We start from the raw sequence: 20,491 nt of genomic DNA, 5'->3' as shown, positions 1-20,491 counted from the left end.
ATTCCTGGCAAGGATTCTTCACATTCCTTAAGTTAGATTTCTGTGTAAGGATTCTTTGCATTCCTAATGTAAGATTCTGTGTAAGGATTCTTTGCATGCCTAATGCAAGATTCTGCTGAAAGGCGGTTCTGGAAAAAAGACAAAGACAGGCACAATAATCATTAAAATGAGAGCCGTATGTGCTATTGATTTTGGAAAGACAACTTTCAACCACACTCAGTACAAATTCAAGACACTCTATTTGTTCCTTTTTTATGGGCCTTGGAGACTCAAGCATTTGTGACAAGCTGTTTTAAGCATTATATTTTGATAATGTCCGAGCCCATGCTTCACACTTTTGATGACAAATGACAGGTGAAAATGTTGAAGTGACCAGCAAATTTAAAGATCACAATAAGCAAATTAAAAATTAAATTTGTAATGATACCAGAAGTGTACTGCTTGTTTTGTGTTTACTATTACATTACTTTTATTTTATAGCATGAGGTATAGTACGAGCATCACGCTAATTGCAAGTGATGAATCACCCAGAACTGATTCGCACGGAATGGTTTTCAATTCCACTGTTATCATCATTTTGATCTATGAAATAAAGAGCTAACAACAGCTTTAAGCTTTGAGCTTAAAGCTTTAAGTTGGCTTAAATCTAGAGCCGATTAAAGTTTCCTGAAATGGAATTCCAAACTGTGTGGCAATCTGTTTTAGGAAACCTTTTGATAAAGAAAAAAATACCTTACTACACAAATCTTTTGCGACACGTTAATTCACGAATTTCACAAGTGAAAAAAAAAATCAAAACAGAAAGTATGATACGTTTTACATATTAAACAGAGGTACCATTTGCCATGAAATAAAGAATTATCTGTTTTGCCAAATTCTTAAAGCAAAGTAATTTATATTTATAGCATATGTCAACAACATAATCAACTCCAAATATTAATTATTTCATATATACTTCACATCATTTCACTCCTCACTGGAAGATATGAACTCACTGACCTCGCTCCCAATGTGTGGCTTCATAGCTCAGTTGGTAGAGCATCGCACCGGTATCGCGGAGGTCACGGGTTCGAATCCCATTGGAGCCCTGATTTTTTTTTCTGGCTTCTTCTTTCCAACTGCATAAATTGGAAAATTTACCGCGATGATCATTCTTCACTTTCATCCACTACCGCAGTTCAAATATGAATTATTTCATATATACTTCACATAATCAACTCCATCATGAATTCCTAAAAAATAACAAACAAGAAACTATTCTCCCTAACTTTAGGCAAAACATCAATGAAAACACATTGCAAAGATACAATCAAGACCCTCCATCTTGAATCTGCTGTTAAGAACTTTTCCTTTACGACCCAGTTTTAAAAGCTTCTCCAGCTTCTTAATCTCCTTTTCTTCTTTGCTGTTGTCTGCCAAAAGTTTCTGTTTCGTGATTTTCTGTGATTTAAGACCTTCCTAGTACATAAAAACACAAATGAATCAATTAATTCATGTGATTTAGCTGTGACACATCACTATTAATTACATAGGTGACCAAAAGGTGACAGTACTCATCTGAATCTCCTTACTCCTTTGACCTCATTTTCAACTATAAAGTTCTCAAACAGTTTCTGTCTTGATGTAAAGTTTTTCTGATGTGATTGTTGTTTTAGTTCCAGATTCAAAAGCAGAACAGAGTTGGATGTAATTTGCAGCATAATTGCCCGTGTTTTCTTGAAAAATGAGAATACCAGTAAAACAAAAGCTGTGAAAAAATGAAACAGTTTTAGGGAACATTTCAGGATCCAAAGCTACGATTTGCCAGATACAAATCAATTCTATCAGCTGAAAGCCTAAGTTCACAACCAAGCTTTGGCAGCCCATCTTTAGTTGAAAACGGAGCAAAGATATTGATTGCAACCAAGTAAAGGATATCCTTTGAACCAAGTCATACCTTTTTAGTTAGCTTACATTGTAGGTGGCTTAATATTGTCGGTTACTAATTTATACCGTTTATTTCACGCATAAAAGAATTGAGTTGAAAGGCGCTTAAAGAAACTTCAACAAATCAAAGTGGAAAGACTTATCATTTGAACTAATCACATGCGTCATTTAGTGGCCTACGTTTAATCTTTTCACATATTTTAGTACTAGTGCCTTATATAATTGCTCCCTAGGTAAATTACTGTATCTCATTATTTTAGATAAGAAGATCAAGGAAGTGAACTGTTTGATCAAAGTATCAAAGAGTGTTCTTTTTGAAGTGAACAAGGAGATTTTTGTCACCTAGGCAAGAAAATTTAAAACGTGAGTGGTACGCTTAGCTTACAACTCATGTTTTAAATTTTCTCACCTAAGTGACAAAAACAAGTGCAAACACATGTATTTTTAATACTGACAGCTCTTGCATTATTGCATTATTGACTAGTTTCCAATAAAAAACTACATTCATTAAATGTTGATGGTTTCATATTACTCATCTCACAGATTCAACTAGTGTCTGCTAAATGGGAGTTCAGAGTAACAAAGCAACAGATTATCAATCTGGCTTGCTGTGATTGTCCAGCTGCTGATTTACAAGTTATGAGGAATCACTAAAATAGCCATAGTTGAGAAAGCCAAAAACACTATTAAGACTATTAAAACAAAGAAGTCAATAACAAGAGAATGATCCACAAGAAAATAAAGTAAACCATAATGGTACAGCAGGGTCAACTGTAGTTTCAACTATTACTTGTTACAACAAATAGATTATGAGCTCGAGATTTCTACAAGGTTATAGCAATTTGATGAGGCCTTAGGCCAAATTAACTAAGTGTTCTCCGATTCTTAGTGGTTTAAATTGATCATGTGACACGATAGTGTTCAACCGCTTGAGACACAATCAGCCCATAGTGCCCACCCGAGGAAAATACCTCGATGGATAGTACTCACTCATGAAAATTTTTCCATAAACAAGCAGGGTTATAGAAAAGAAACAATTGAAATTGCATAAAGTGGGTTTTTGTCTGTTTTCTTTTTCAAATTTTACATCTGGCTTTCACGGGTTTCATCTAAAAAAGTTGAAAACAATTCAAAATGATTTTTGAACTGGCATGCGGAAGAAAATTTAATGGTGAACAGTAAAGGCAATAGAGTGTTAAAGTCTTAAAACTATTGGTCTGATAGTTGCCCCTTGGAAATTTGATGTTCTTAAAACTAGCATGGTTTTAAGAGCATCAAATTTCAGTTGGGCAACTATCAGCCGATAGTTCCTTGACAGAAACACTCTATTGTTTAAATAGAGCATTTTCACTGTCACGCAATTTGAAAATAGAATCAATAACCATTCAGTGGATAAAGTCAAGAAATTGTGACATTATAGAAGATAAAATTAATAAAGAAGACAGTTCTCCAAGTTTAAGGTGTGTGCGTTGTCCCAAAGTTGAGATATTCGTCAAAATGTTCCACACAAATTTACAGTGCCTAGTATGGAGCCACCATGTTGGTGTTCTTCTGTGGGACACTAATATGGCAGCCAGAAAATAGAGTTAACATCTGGAACTTGCTTTTGCTATTCAGGACACTGATTAACTGCACTGACCAAACAAACATTTAAATAAGCACTTTAACGTCTTAAATGGCTAAAAATCACACGTGATAAATACATATTTTTCAACAAACACAATCGTAGCTTCACATGTACGTCATGCACCGCCATAACTCTGAAATTCAAAATGCACTGGTTTCCAAACAAAGGACACTATTGAGCTGAAAAGTTGTAAACAGATATAAAATTAGTACCTCTTATGCCTAATGAGGATAAAAACTTTGGTGACTCTTTAGTTTTGGATTTAAGAATTTGATGACGTCACATGAAAACGCTCCATAGAAATTGAGAGCAAATAATCTAATTGTTTTAGTAGAATTCTAACTGAAATCAACGCGAATAACAGTTTCCAATTATTTTTCCACGTTTATTAAACTTGACACTAACAAAATTGCATGGACTGAATTGTCATGATTGGAAATTTTCAGTTGTTTACCTACGCGAACCCATTTTTGCAATGATTTCAAGTTTTTAAGTCAAGAAACCATAAATGTCCTTCTTTTAGTCTTCTCAGGAATTAAATTATCCATTTGCATCAAAACATTCCTCCAAAACAATGGAAAAACAAAGACTAGTGAGACAATCTCAAAAATTGCAAGTGTAATAATTGTGCAGAGTGCAATTTCACACAGGTCCTCACCCCTGCCATTCTCTCCCTTGGCAGTCACTAGGCCTTTTCCCCTTTGCCGAATATGAGTGGACAAAAACTTGATAAGACATAATCTTAGCAGTGTGTATGTTTCATGTTTGTATTTTCTTTCAAGGCCCAAAAATAACTTACGATTACTGTTTGTCAAGACGGTTTTGAATATTATTGTGGTGTTTTACATTGAGTTTCTTTCATTTTAAATTCAATAATGTGCAGAAATCGAAGTAGCAAATGTGACAGTTTACATTTGTAACTTGACACTTTTGTTTTCCTCATCAAGGTATGTAACATGATACCGTTGTTTCCTCGAAAATAAATTATAAGAAAGATATGTACTTTTTTTACTCACTGCTGGAGATAAATGGAGTAAAGTTCAATATCTGATGAAAAACTAAAGAGGAACGATTTTGTTTTATTCAAAACGCAAAATTTCATTTCAACACTAAACAAGAACTAATCCAATCATCAAATAGTCACGTCCAGTCAAAGAATAGTGCATTCTTATTCAAGTCAAACTAATATACAGCGTTATCGATTAATACCACTGAGGAGCATTTCAACAAGAAATATTGAAGGTAGGGATCGTCACTCGGTCGAAATTAAATCCTACATCGATGAGCGAGTCACCTCAAGGACTGATGAAATTAATTATCAGTTTCAGAAAGTGCCACTGAGTCAGCAGAAAAAATTGTGAAGTTTCTTTTGTCACAAACTTTCTAGTTTTACATGTAACTAAAGCGGGAAAGTTTCGGCTGAATATGACATTTTTGCTCCCTTCTTAGAAGAGGAAATAAACAAGCTGCTAAGGAGAAGCAATATGTTTCCATTCTTTATTTGAACCCTAGCACACACACAACAGTTATAAACAGCAGACAAAATTTCTTGAATCGAGCTAGGGGTGATTCCAGAAGATAAGTAGCCACAGTAGTGTTCTTTACACTAAAAAAGGGAGAACTGACGTCATCTGAAATATAGCTGCTATCCTCGGTCAAAACGAGAGTGTGGTATCACTCGAAAAAATGTGCAGATCTGAACTCAAAAACGGAGTCTATCACACTAGCAATGCTAGAATGCATGCATCTCACATGTTGTGTTCTGCCGCAAGGATTGAAAAGCACTGTACATGTATGTTTGTGTGTGATCCCGTATGAAATATATCTTTCACCTAACATGTAGTCAACACTGACGCCAACTTACCTGCGCATGTGTTTCAAGCAAATTAATTTTGTTCTTAAGAGAATAGCACCACAAGGATAGCAAGAGATTTGTGAAAACATATATATAGTTTTGTCATGTTATCAAACAAAACAAAGTAAGTATGACACGTTTTGCGTAGTGCACATGGGTACCTACCCACCTAGGCCCCCTTCCTGCAAGGCTAATTGATTAATTGAAATTAATTAATTAAACAAACATTAAAGTTTACACCTTATGACATTAGTGTGTTATAGTGTTAGTGCCTTAGTGAACAGCAACCCCCTAAACCATCCCAATAGTGTACTCTGCACTAAACACATTACCATTTTGTAGACAACCTTCAACCACTGCACACTAATGGCTGATAGCATGAGTAGTCATATAAATGCTGCATTAAAGACATTAAGCCAAAAAACAGCCTTCCCACCTCTCTAGAAACCAAAAAAATACCCTCACGGGGCCTCAACTCGAAAAATGCATTTTCAAGTACTTTAAAAGCACTTTCTATTCAAGCCCGCTCATGAGCAAATTCCAAGTCTCCAGGCCCTCGGCAAATCAAAAAAATCCTTTTGCCAGAAAACACTTTGCAGAGCTGGCTTATGATTTAAAAATACTCTTGCCAGACCTCTAGAAATCAAAAAATGCTTCGTTTCAGAAACAGCATAAAAATGGACTGTCTCAGACCTTCACAAATCAAAAAATCATTCACCATTTGTAAAGCAGAGCTTTTGAAAAACACTTTAAGAAAAATAGACATTTATACATTGGTAGTAATGAATATGAAACATGAAAATGAAAATTATTGTAAAAAATCTAACTATAATATAGTAATGATGAATAAATCAGAATTAAATAAATTATCAAAAAACAATTAATTGATCTATTATTAAAAGATCAACAAAAACCTGGAATTAAATCAAAAAAACCTATTCCAGCTATTCGTAAAAGTGTTAAACAAACGGTACATGATTATGAGGAAAATATAATTGCACCACCTCTTGAATTTAGAGATAAACCGATTCCTAAACCTCGTATTAAATCTAAAAAAACAATACCAGTTCCAAGAACTAATATCACACCTAGTAAACAAGCTCTAAAAGACTCAGTTAAAACTTATGAGATTGATTTAAAAAATAAAATGATCCATTAATCCAAGTACAAAATACTAGACTAGCAATTGAGCACTATTTTAATAAATCTTACTTGGAAAATAATAAAAATTTTAAATTTCATGAACCTTTGAGAGTGACTTTTATTAAAGAAGTTTCTAATAATGAAAAAAATGATAAAGATGTTGAAGTTGAAATTGATATTATTGGTGGAAAGCATTATGTGAAAAGAAAAACTGTTCATTTCAATAGTCAAGCTCAAACTGTTACAAATATTATTGATTCAAATAAACAATTAAATATTGCTCAACAACAGATTCTAAAAAAGATTGGCCAATGGTTATCTGAAGGATCTGGCTGGATAATCGATAAAATTGATAATCATTATTTGAATATTGTTAAATATAAGCCAATGAAGGGAAAATCATAAATCCAACTTCCAAAAGAATTAAGACATCATATAAAAGATCTTATAAACTTACAAAATAAAGATAATGAATGTTTCAGATGGTGTCATATCAGACATATCAATCCTCAAGATGTTCATCCAGATAGAATAAAGAAATTTGACAGAAAATTTATTAAACATTTAGATTATTCTAATGTTGAATTTCCAGTTAAAGTCAACAAATATAATAAAATTGAAAAATAAAATAATATCAACATTAATGTCTTTGGATATGAAAATAAACAAAAATTTTCAATTTTTATTTCCAAAGAAAAGTTCAATGATCATTTGAATTTACTGTTAATAAGTAATGAAGAAAAACAACATTATGTGTTAATCAAAGACTTTAATAGATTTATGTTTGATCACACTAAACATCAACATAAACAACATTTTTGCATGCATTGTCTTCAATATTTTTCATCAGAAGATATTCTTAATAAACATAAAACTGATTGTATAGTAATCAATTGAGGACAAGCAATGAAAATGCCAGAAAAAGATGAAAAAATAATGTATAAACAATCATCATAGACAATTGAAAGTACCATTTGTTATTTATGCTGATTTCAAAGCTATCACAGAAAAAGTTGATTCTTGTAAACCAAATGATAGTGAATCCTATACTGAAGCATATCAAAAACACACAGATTGTAGTTATGGCTATAAAGTAGTATGTTGCTATGACAATAAATACACACACCCAGTTCAATCTTATAGAGGTGAAAATGCAGTTCATAAATTTACGGAGAAAATGCTTGATGAAGTTAAATATTGCAGAAACATAATTATGAAATACAAATTCAATCAACCTCTTAAGATGACAGATGAAGATGAAACAAATTTCAAACAATCAAAAGAATGTCATATTTGTGGTAAAAATATAATAAAACAGATAAGAGTAAGAGATCATTGTCATGTCACAGGTAAATACAGAGGTTCTGTTTATGATAGCTGTAATCTTAATTTTAAATTTACTGATAAAATACCAGTTATATTTCATGATTTAAGAGGTTATGACAGTCATTTCGTAATGCAACAAATAGGTGAATTAGCTAAAAATCATAAATACATTGATAAGAAAGGAGAAGAAAAAGAATTGTTGATAAATGCAATTCCAAATATGGAAAAATATATGGCATTTACCTGTATGTTAGGTCATAATCTGGTATTTATTGACAGTTTCCAATTTATGAGTTCCAGTTTGGACAAACTAGTGACTAATTTACCGAAAGAATCACTCAAATATACATCTGAAGTCTTCAAAGGAAAAGCATTGGATCTGATGTCAAAGAAAGGTATTTATCCTTATGATCACATGGATTCATTTGAAAAATTCAATGAAACAAAATTACCTTCAAAAGACCAATTTTATAGTATTCTGAATGATGAACATATATCTGATGATGATTACAAGCATGCAAAAAAAGTGTGGAGAGGATTTAATCTCAAGAATATGGGAGAATATCATGACCTATATTTATTGTCTGATATTCTGTTACTATCTGATGTTTTTGAAAATTTCAGAAAAACGTGTTTTGAATATTACAAACTTGATCCTGCTCATTATTTTACATCTCCCGGCTTATCATGGGATGCTATGTTGAAAATGACTGGCATTAAATTGAAATTAATGAATGATATTGATATGTTTCAATTTATTGAGAAGGGTATAAGAGGAGGAACAAGTTATATTGCTCATAGATTTGGTGAAGCTAACAATAAGTACATGAAAGATTATGATCAAATGAAACCTTCAAAATATGTTACATATCTTGATGCTAATAATCTCTATGGATTTGCAATGTCACAATATCTACCTGCAGGTAATTTTAAATGGTTAACAGAAAAAGAAATGAGTAAAACAAATTTGGAAAATTTGAAAGTCCTTTTCCTCTTGTTCTTTTTTCAGCTTATTCAGTTAGCTTAATTTGCAAGTTCATAGCCTACATTCCTTGGTTGAAATATACTACTTCCAATTTGTAAGGACTTCACAAACTTAGTTTTGGTAATACCGCATTTAGCACATTGACATTTCATCATGTTTCTTCCATTTTTAGCCTTCACATATTGCTCACTTCCTGGAACACATTCTGTGACCTTTTTCTGTTTTACACAATAGGATTTCATATATATATATTATATCATCAACAATTGTAACTTTCTTCTGGTGTCATACTTCATGGACAACCAAAATTGAACCATTTCTTTTTTCCATTTGGGTTGTAAATATAAGATTCACAACCAGGTATTTTTTTCTTTGTCATCTGCTTATAAGGCAGTTTTGATTTTGTCAACTGTCTCTTGATATTTTGTCCAGCTCACTCAAATGTTTTACCACTCCAAAAATTGCCAAATGATTATTTTGCTCCTGGTTCTTTAACAACAGCTAATGTACCTTTTTCTATCCAATCAATTGGTTTCTTCCATTGACCAGTCCATGCAGGAGCTTCACCACCTTTTTGACGTTTGAATTTGGTTTTAGTATTACAGTAAAAACCCGCGTGTAAGAACCTAGGGATTTAAGAACCTTAAGGCAGAAATTTGCTTTTTTAATACCCCAAAATATAAGAACCTGTTTAGCCAAACAAATTCCAACAGGTTCTTATATGTGGGGTTTAACTATTTAATTTATATATTTTTTTACCAAAAACCAAAAAGGTGATCGAGAGTTTAGAAAATTGAATTGTTAAATGAGACTCAAAATGCACAATGCATGTTAAATTTGAACTGTTATTATGAAACAATTATTGCTACAGTTCTTGATGGAAAGATACATTTTATATACAGTACTGTATCATTGATCAATTAATGTTATTGAACTTTTGGCAACATGGGTACATTAATAAATATTTATAATGAAGAACAGACCAGATTTTAGACTACTTTCTGATAATCAACAACAATGTCTACTCTGTAGAAATTAAGAACCTAATTAAGAACCTACTTAGCCTAAACTGTCAATAAGTACCCCATAATACAAGAACACGTTTTGCCAAACTCTGAAAAAAGCAGGTTCTTACACGCAGGTTTTTACTGTAATTTGCACGAAGAAATTGCGAGCCTTGAATGTGATGCATTTCAAGTTTAAAACTTTCTTGGAGACATGAAATTGATATTCGACGTAGTTTATAGCAAAATTTATGGTTAACTCATCTAAAGACGAAGAGGTCAATCTGATCGATCCTTTGTTTACTGTTGGATCTTCGCCTCCTGTGGATCACCATGAAGAATTACTTTACGGGGAAAATAAAGGCACAACAGGCAGTAGAGTTAAAGTTCAAATGGTAAAGGGAAAAGAATATAGTATCCTCTGGCTAACAAACGCCTTTATTTCAGCGAAACAATCATGGCGACGGCAATTGGACCATTTACAAGTTCAAGTTATTACACAACAGGGCATTCCTACATTGCGACGAGATTGTGAAGTCCTGGAGGAGCAAATGCGAGAATTGTTTAAAGCTCAAGAAGCATTAGAAAAAGCAGCTGAGTCCGAGGACGAAATAGGAAATCTTGATCGTAATCTAGAAATACTAGTGAGAGAAAATAATGCCATTCTACTGCAGGTCGGAGACAGAATTAAGGATTTGGAGGCGGTGCTCCTGGAGCGTAATTCGATATGCTCAACTTCGACGCGTAAATCAAACAATTCCAAAAGAAGCAACTCATCCCAGAAATCGGGAAAAAGTAACATTTCTTTGGCACAGCAGCGAATTGGTCTTGAAGAAGATATTGCAACCTTGAAGGCAACAATCGCCCTATCCCAGGAAAGGCAAGCTATGGAAATGCAGAGCAAGAAGATGCTTGAGGAGATTGAGCGGTGCAAGATAGAAGTTTTCAAGGAAGAAGAAAGAGCTTTAGAAAAGATCCGAAAACTCCAAGGCAGCTTCAAGTTAAGAGAAAAACTAGCACAGAAGGAAGCAATGGTTAATGCGTATGTGAAAATAGAAAAGGAAGAGCGCACATCTCACTTGGCAGAATAAGAGTTTGACCGCCCTGTGGAAGATGGCAGAGGCAAACAAACGGAAAGATTTCTCCGTAGCTTACCTGAATCCAAGCCCCCGGCACCTCGTTTGCCATCATCTATCTCTCCTGCTTCCAAGCCAAGTTCATTAGACCCTTCATTGCCCGTGTTTGTTCCAATAAGTGTACCTGTATCAGCAAATGCGCCTGTAAACATGACCTGGTCGTACTCTCCTAGAATCTCTCTGAAACAAGAGTTAAACAAGACCGTAAGCGCAGATCCTCCTAAACCTGCAAACTCAGTGCAGGATCAGCTACTAGAAATTGCCAGACTCTTGGCAGAAAACCAAAGCCACAGCCGATTGCCTCTTCCTGAACCAGGCATCTTCAACGGAGATCTGCTCCAGTATCCTGTTTGGATTAAGGCATCTGAAACTCTAATTGAAAGTCGAGCCATCAAGCCCAACAAGAGACTACACTTCCTTGGAAAGTATGTGACAGGAGATGCTAAAGAAGTAGTTAATGGCTTCCTGCTTCTCGAGTAAGAGGACGCCTATCAGAGGGCTAAGTAGATGCTTGCGAAACGTTTTGGTGACCCCTATGTAGTAGCTGCGGCTTATCACCAAAACATAGAGTCCTAGTCAAAAATACCTGCCAATGATGGATATGGTCAGACTTTCTGGTGCAATGCGAAAAGGCAATGGACAAGATTGGTAGCCTCAAGGTACTTAACGACGACCAAGAGAATCCCAAACTGGCCTCCAAACTTCCCAAGTGGGCAATTGATTGTTGGAGTCGTATTGTTCATCAATTTAAGACAGAAAAAGGTACATTCCCCCCATTTTCCAAGTTTGTGAAGTTTCTTTCCAGAGAAGCTGACATTGTGTGCGATCCTGTCATCCCAGTCCATCAAAGAAGGTGACAATAAAAAACCAAACAATGATGACGGGCGTGGCAAGCCTAAGTTTGGATATCGAAGAAGAACGTTCGGTTCAAGCTTCTTCACAAACAAGGGAAACAAAGCTGCTGGAAGGACTTGTCGACTCTGTAAGGGGCATCACGACTTAGATAAGTGCGAAGAATTCAAGAAGAAAGATATCCCATCAAGAAAGGAATATGCAGCGACAAATGGATTGTGTTTCATCTGTCTTGAGCCTGGACATTTGTCAAGAATGTGTATGAAGAGGAAAGTTTGTGAGATTTGTGGGAGATTACATCCAACACCCTTTCACAGGGGTTTCCAAAGGGCAAGAAAGAAAAGAAGGAAGCGAAGGCGGTAACAGTGACTCTAATAAAGATTCTGGACAGCTGACACAAGGTGGTTCAACAACCTGCTCCATGACTGGTCCAGGCGAAGAACAAATAAGTTCTCTAATTGTTCCTGTATGGTTATCTCATAAGGAAGACCCAAGCCACAAGCTTCTGGTGTACACTTTACTAGATGATCAGTCTGATACGACCTTTATTGTGAAGGAAACACTTTGTCAGCTTGGTGTACGAGGCCATCAGACTCAGCTCCTACTCTCCACTATGCATGGAAAGGACGCAGCCATTTCAAGTGAGAAGGTCAATGGTTTGCTCGTTCAAGATTACAAGTCTCAAGTCACGATTGCCCTGCCCAACACTTTTTCAGTGCAGACGATACCAGCCAGAAGCTGCCCTAAATTAGGCTCATATCAAGAAGATTGCAGGCCAGTTAATGCCCTATCGTAACAATGTCAAGGTTGGTCTCCTTATAGGCTTCAATTGTACACATGCCATTGTGCCCAGAGAAGTGATTCCTGGTAACCTTGACGAACCTTATGCGCTGTGAACGGATTTGAGATGGGGCATAGTTGGGAGAGTCAGCTGACATCCAGACTATAACGGAGATGTATTTGGTGTAACCAACTGGATCATTACCCGTGAAGTATCAGAGAGTGGTGTTCCTCCCTTTGTACAGTCAGGAAACAAAAGATGCCTGTTCAATCTTGGAACCAAGACCAAGGAAGTCCTCAATCCCTTTCAGATCAGTGAAATGTTCAAGCTGGACTTCTCTGAAAGACTGACTGGATCTCACACACTTTCGCAAGAGAACAAAACATTTCTTAAAAAGTTGGAGGAAGGTGTCCATCAGAGAAGTGACGGCCATTATGAAATGCCTCTTCCCCTCCGTGACGATATGCCAAGCTTACCAAACAACAAGTCTCTTGCCCTGCGTCGGTTGCACAAACTTGGTCAAAGATTTGAGGATGACATGAAATACCGAGACGACTACACTACCTTCATGAATGAGATCATTGCCAAGGGCTATGTAGAAGAAGTTCTGCAAGAAGAAGCTTCCTACAATGATGGTAATGTTTGGTACATCCCTCATCACGGGGTGTACCATCCCAAGAAGCCAGACAAAGTTTGTGTCGTGTTCAACTGCAGTGCAGACTATAAGAGAAAGTCTTTAAACAAGTACCTCCTAACCAGCCCTGATTTGACGAACGGACATGTGGGTGTCTTGTGCCATTTCAGAAGGGATCCAGTGGCCTTTACGTGCGATTTGGGAGCCATGTTCCATCAATTCAAGGTTGATAACAGACACCAAAATTTGCTATGATTCCTCTGGTGGTGATATGGAGACGCCAAGACAGGGCCGGTCAAATACAGAATGACGGTTCACCTTTTCGGAGCAGGTTCCTCTCCTGGATGTGCGAACTTTGCGTTAAAGAGAATTGCCACAGACCATGAAGAAGAGTTTGGACAGGATGCAGCTAACTTTGTCAGAGACAATTTTTATGTTGACGATGGTCTAAAATCAGTGCCAACGGTTGCTGAGGCAGTCAAGTTGATTGAAAGTACAAGGAAGTTGTGCACAAAGGGTGAATTACGTCTTCACAAGTTCAGTTCCAATTCAAGGGAAGTTCTAGAAACGATCCCTGAATACGAACGTGCCAAGGGCTTGAAGAATTTGGATCTCCATCAGAGCTCCCTGCCTATGGAAAGAGCACTGGGTGTCCAGTGGTGCATGGAAACTGACTTGTTCCAGTTTCGGATAACTCTTCAAGACAAACCGTTGACAAGGCGTGGTATCCTGTCCACTGTGAGCTCTGTCTATGATCCCCTGGGCTACTTAGCTCCCTTCATCCTGATTGGAAAGCAAATTCTTCAGCAGCTATGCCATGACAAGGCTGACTGGGACGAACCCATTCCAGACCAAGCTCAAGTAAACTGGAGAAGTGGAGAAGTGAACTGCTATATTTAGAAGAACTGAAAATCCCTAGATGCTTCATTCCAAACAGGTTTGGAGAACCAACTTCCATTGAACTACATCACTTCTCAGACGCAAGTGTTGATGGTTACAGTCAGTGCTCGTATCTGCAACTAGTCAACAAGAGCAATCAAGTTCACTGCTCATTTGCAATGGGAAAGTCGCACATTACCCCTTTGAAGAATGTAACAGTCCCCAGATTAGAGCTGACAGCTGCTCTAGTGTCCATCAAGGTCAGTTCAGTCCTGCAGCAAGAACTCGACTACAAAAACGTAAAGTAAGTGTTCTGGACTGACAGTCAACTGGTCTTGGGCTACATAAGGAACAATGCGAGATGCTTCCATGTGTTCGTGGCCAACAGAGTACAACAGATAAGAGACTCCAGCTCTCCTAGTCAGTGGCAACATGTAAGAACAGAAGAAAACCCAGCCAACGAAGCCCCCCGTGAAGTGTCTCCTCGAAATCTAGTGAACAACTCTCATTGGTTGAAGGGACCACCATTTTTATGGGAGCAGACCATAACCTATCAAGGTGAAGAAGAAACAGCATTCGCTCTCTCTCTCGGTGATCCAGAGCTAAAGAAGACCTGGGTATTAGCCCCAAGTGGAAGCCAACGAGAAGAAATGGCTCCGATCCTGAAACGTCTGGAGTACTTTTCAGACTGGAATTGCACAAGGAAGGTGATAGCAATTTGCTTAAGATTGAAGCACCACACCCGATCAATTTCAAGTGAGAAGTCATCAACCAGCAAGACTACCAAAGTAGAAAAGAGTCCATTTACAGTCCCAGCCAGTACAGTTGATGAAATGCGCCAGGCTGAAATTGTTATCCTCAGATTATTACAAAGCGAGGCATTTGAGAAGGAAATGAGAATACTTCGAAGCTGTGCGATAGATGGAAGTGCCATGGATCGAGACCTCGCGAAACAAAGAAACTCCTCAATGAAAACAACAAGTTCCCTGTACCAGCTGGACCCCTTTCTGGATAGTCATGGTATCCTACATCTTGGAGGAAGAATCAAGCGTGCAGATGTTCCTTATGACCTCAAACATCCAGTCATCCTTCCCAAGAAGAGTCACATAACCAAATTAATCATCAGGCACTACCACCACCGAGTTGAACATCAAGGCCGAGGCATTACTCTTAACAGTCTGCAATCAAGTAGATACTGGGTTATTGGAGGCACTTCCGTCGTTGGAAACTTCATCTCCAAGTAGGTTCCTTGCCGCAAGCTCCGTGGATCAGTTTCAGAGCAGAAGATGGCAGACCTTCCCGAGGACAGACTTCAACCATCTGCCCCCTTTACCTACTGTGCAGTAGACTACTTCAGCCCTTGGCTGATCAAAGAGGGACAACGATAGCTGAAAAGATATGGCGTGGTATTCACTTGCTTGGCCTCACATGCGATACATCTCGAAACAGCCAACGCACTGACCACTGATTCATTTCTTAATGCCCTATGACGATTTCTTAGCCACTGTGGTCCAACCAGGCTCATCCGATCTGATCAAGGCACCAATTTTGTGGGCGCTAAGATCGAGTTAGAAAAGGCAGTAGCTGAAATGGATGAAGCCAGAATTCATAACTTCCTTCTCGACCGAGATTGCGACTGGTTCAAGTTCAAAATGAATCCTCCGTCTGCCAGTCATAGGGGTGGTGTCTGGGAGAGGCAGATTCGTTCCATTCGTGCTATCTTATGTGCGCTTTTGTAAAGTTCTGGCCAGCAATTAGATGATGAATCGCTTTGAACCTTCATGTGCGAGGCAGACGCCAAAAGTCAAACGTTCTCTTGCCACCACCAGGGGACTTCAAGCGTGCCGACCTATACTCTCGCAAGAAATGGCATAGAGTTCAACATTTGACGAACAAATTTTGGAACCGGTGGAAGGACTTCCTTCAGTCCTTGCAAGAACGTCAGAAATGAACCATGTCTGTCCCAACATCCAGACCAACGACAATGTGCTCCTGAAGGACGACAACCTTCTGCGCAATCAGTGGCAGCTTGCACGCGTTGTTGAAGCCGAACCAGACTCAGATGATCTCGTGCGAAAGGTGAAAATCACTTTGGGCGACCGTAGCCTTGATCAATCAGGCCAAAGAGTCAAGCCACCCCTGTATGCTGGAACGGCCAATCCAGAAATTGGTTTTGCTTGTTGCGTGTGCTTCCAGTTAGAAGACCAGGGATCCCCACCAAGGAACCAACTATTTCAACCGGATGTGACATTATATTGAGACTTTGATTGGACATTGATTCACACTGATTATTTAAGTTGTAATTAAATTGATTAGCTCAATTTAGGGGAGCCATGTAACTGTCTAGGTTAGATATTAGTGACGTTTCCGTTAGATCATATATCAGAACCCTGTGCGTCAGTTTTACTATTCGTCTGTGTGCATGATCTGTTATTGCGTTTGCGAAGTTTATTGCATTTATTGCGAAGTTTTTTGGATTCTGCGTTTATAACTACTCAGGCATACGGAGAGGACAATCGGTAAGCATGTGTTTACCTTTCTTAGTTTCATTTCGTCGGTTTATTTGTAATTTAGTTGTTTTTGCCTTTTCCTGCATTCATGTGTTTATCATATCCAATTATTGTTCGGCTTTGTCATTTTGTGTCGCTTAGACTAGATATTTTACTTGTATTTTAGTTTGACGGTTTTGAGCATTGGATCATTGTAATAAAGATAATTGTTGGAATCAACACAAAGTCTAGTGCTCTTGATCAGTGCTTCGACGTCCTGCAATTTGTAATTCTGAACTTGCAGTAATCGCGCCTGGAGTCAGTTACAAATTGTAATTGCATTGGTATAAGCATCTTATCTTCTAATACTTCAAAGAAACTGTATCTGTTCAGCAGTATAACAACATTGACATCAGCTTTTCCTGTTGTAAGAAGCCTTCTTGCTTCAAATCCTGTATTCACATTCGCATTATCAATTGCAGCACCAGTATCCAAATACCAAAGACTGTTTTTTCCTACTGATCTGCTGAAATCATCAGAATACTCCAACAGATTTTTCACAAAAGTAACCTCGTGAAGATTATCTGTATCATAAACAATTTTACCAGCAGATTTGATCATCAGATGATTTATGAAACCAGGTGAGCCACTGATTACTGAAACTCAATCTGCTCCATAAGCTGTTCCATCAGCAAGTTTATGTAATTGAAACTGAATTTCAAAATACGCATTATACCAATCATAAAATGCTGATCTGTCATTGATTGTGAATTTGTATCCATTTTTATCTTGATGCTGACCATTAGCCAGCGCTCTTATTGCATCATCTAACTGGTATCTTACCAGTTCATTTCATTGTAACATTTCACTTGATCTAAAAGCCGTTATACTTTTAGTTTAGATAAAAATATTATTTTATAATATTTGCCCAAGTATTGGAATTGAGTTGAATGGACTGTTTTTAGTGCAGAGTGCACTATTGGGAAGGTTTAGGGGGCTGCTGTTCACTAAGGCACTAATGCCATAAGGTGTAAACTTTAATGTTTGTTTAATAAATTAATTTCAATTAATCAATTAGCCTTGCGGGAAGGGGAGTTGGGTGCGGTAGGTACCCGAGTGCATTACGCAAGACGTGTCATACTTGCGTTGCTTTCTTTGATCACAGGACAAAAATATATATATGTAGTTTTGCAAATCTCATGCTACCCGTGTGGTGCCATTCTCTCAAGAACAAAAGCAATTTGCTCCAAACACATGCGCAGATTAGTTAGCGTCAAAGTCCACTATATGTTAGGTGAAAGATACATTTCATAACATATAAAACGCATGTGTTCTAGCATTGCTAGTGTGATAAACTCCGTTCTTGAGTTCAGATGCACGGTTTTTTTTATTTTTTGTAATGAGTGATATCACATTCTCGTTTTGGGTGGGATAGCAGTTATACTTGTAATGTCAGTTCTCCTTTTTTAGTGCAAAGAACGCTACTGTGACTGCGTATCTTCTGGAATCTTCCCTAGCTCAATTCAAGAAATGTCGTCTGCTGTTTTATAACTATTGTGTGTTTACCAGGGTTGAAATAGAGAATGGGAACATATTGCTTCTCCTTAGCAGCTTGTTTGAAAGAGAGCCCAAAGATCATATTCAGCTGAAACTTTCCCACGTTAGTTACATGTAAAACTAGTAAATTTGTGACAAAAGAAACTTCATTATTATTGCCGCAGACTCCGTGACACTTACTGAAATCTCCAATTAATTTCATCAATCAATGAGGCGACTCACTCACCGATGTGGGATGTAATTTTGGTCTAGTAAAGATCTCTACCTTCAATACTTTTCGTTGAAACGCTCCTCAGTTGTATTGCTCGATAGCGTTGTGTATTAGTTTGATGTGGTTTTATTGTTCACACCAACTCGGCTGGCAACAGAATTAGAAAGCACTATTCTGTGATTCGACGTGACTATTTGATAATTAGATTAGTTCTTGTTTATCGGTGAAATGAAAATTTACATTTTGAATAAGACAAATCATTCCTCTTCAACTTTCCAGCAGATATTTAACTTGACAAATGGTAATTGTAAGTTATTTTTGGGCAAAACACAAACACAAAACATACACACAGCTAAGATTACGTCTTATCAAGTTTTTTAACGCTCATATTCTGCAAAGTGGAAAAGGCCTAGTTGACTACGTAGGGAAAGAACAGCAGGGGTGAGGACCTGTGTGACTACTGCATCAGAGCCGTAAATTACACTCTGCACTATCTGAGATTATCTCACTAGTTTCCTAGTAGTAGTCCCTTTCCTTTCCTTTTTCTTACACCTTCTCCTGATATTAAACGATTCCATATGATATCTGTACTTTTTTTTTCATCGTTGGAAGAGAAGATTTTAATCTACTTGGTGTTTTTTGTCTCATATTTCCCAATCTCCTCATTATCAGATCACCAAATTTTTCTGCTGCTTTTTTACCCAAACGCTCACCAGCGTGTTCCACTCCAGATTTTATTGCTTTTTTTGCAAATGGTTTAGCAACAGTTGATGCTATACTTCTTATCGGTTTGAATATATTGTCAGCAATTGATCCGTTTCCTTTGTGCTTGCACACAAATTTGCCCATTTTAGGATGGTAAAATCTTTTGAATTCATATGGTTTCGTATAAATGGATTACATAACTCTTTTCAATAACAAGCTAAAAGCTGTATCTACGCCATTAAGATTTATCTGTCTTCTTTTACCATCGGTTATATATTCTTATTCTTGAAATAGTGTTCTTATTCACAGGATTAAATGTGACTCTCCATGGTTCCATAGTGAAACTATACGACAGTTTCAAGATAGGTGTGCTAAAACTGTATATTACATCTGTATCTACTCCATCAACAAGGCTGGTATTAACCAAATCACAGTGTATGTTCAGCATTTCTGTATCTTGACTTAAATTAGGCATTCGTGACCCATAATTTTCAACATCTTTAAGAATGACTTTGTCAAAGCCAACAAGGTCATGAAAATTTGATCCAGTCAAGTCAAGTTGGTAATTTGTTTTCAATTTTATTAATACTCTGAAGGTGCTAGTTTGAAATTCTAATGTTATTGGATATTCATCTTTTTTACCTTCACTTTCTATTACAGTTTCATTTTTCAAGAACAGGTCAAGATTAATGTAATTATAAACACCAGCTGGAAATGTAAGTTCTTTCCAATTTGAACCACCATCTGAGCTGTATTTTATTTCTGATTATTATAACCAGGATTGATGTTAAACCATGTGAATGACATGTTTATTATTCTGTTCAAACCAATCATGTACTCATGATTACTATCCAAAATAATTGGTCTATCAAAATTGGTTACAAAATTGGCTGGTGTATTGTTTGCACTACTTTTATTCAAATAATTTGATAATACAATTTCTCATTCCATACACAGTTAGTAAGATTATATTGAGAAATAATTTTTGTGCAATTTATTGTACTGTGATTTACCGATTGCTTATATTTGTAACAATGTGTCTAACAGAGCAACTCCCATGTTTCTCATCTTTATTGAAGTATTACCAGCCATAATCTCTCCTATTATAATTTCTAATTTTTTGAGAAGCTGTTTTGGATTGTTGAAAAACATAACATTTCCACCTCTTCGAATTCCAGATCCTTTCATCATTTTGACTTTGATTTTGTAATAATTTATATATTGACCCAACACAGCATTTGGATTCTGTATTCTTTCCAATTCTCTTGCCTTTCAGCTTCAGATATTACTCCACTTTTGAATTGTTTTATGACAGCTGACTGATAACCTTTCAATTGTTTGCATCTTCATTCCACATCTTTTATTATCTTATCAAGATATG

The 20,491-nt window shown here is 36.8% G+C and overlaps 1 protein-coding gene across 7 annotated transcripts in view; it reads right to left on the bottom strand.

The window, feature by feature from the left end:
* Positions 1-20,491, bottom strand: part of LOC110050843 (nucleolar MIF4G domain-containing protein 1-like) — a 151,623-nt gene that overhangs the window by 90,682 nt on the left and 40,450 nt on the right. For all 7 annotated transcript variants that reach the window (XR_016206061.1, XR_016206060.1, XR_016206062.1 and 4 more), the window contains exon 4: positions 1,308-1,458. Coding sequence is in view for 4 of the 7 variants with exons in the window: in XM_020756815.2 (XP_020612474.2) it covers positions 1,308-1,458 (151 nt within the window). In the remaining 3 variants the exon portion in view is untranslated. The remainder of the gene's footprint in view (positions 1-1,307; positions 1,459-20,491) is intronic.

The sequence above is a fragment of the Orbicella faveolata genome, unplaced genomic scaffold (assembly GCF_042242905.1).
Source record: "Orbicella faveolata isolate gen_17 unplaced genomic scaffold, um_ofav_v1 contig_13, whole genome shotgun sequence".
NCBI classification, from domain to species: domain Eukaryota; kingdom Metazoa; phylum Cnidaria; class Anthozoa; order Scleractinia; family Merulinidae; genus Orbicella; species Orbicella faveolata.
Note: the sequence above shows the minus strand (reverse complement) of the source record. Positions and strands in the feature narration are given on the sequence as shown.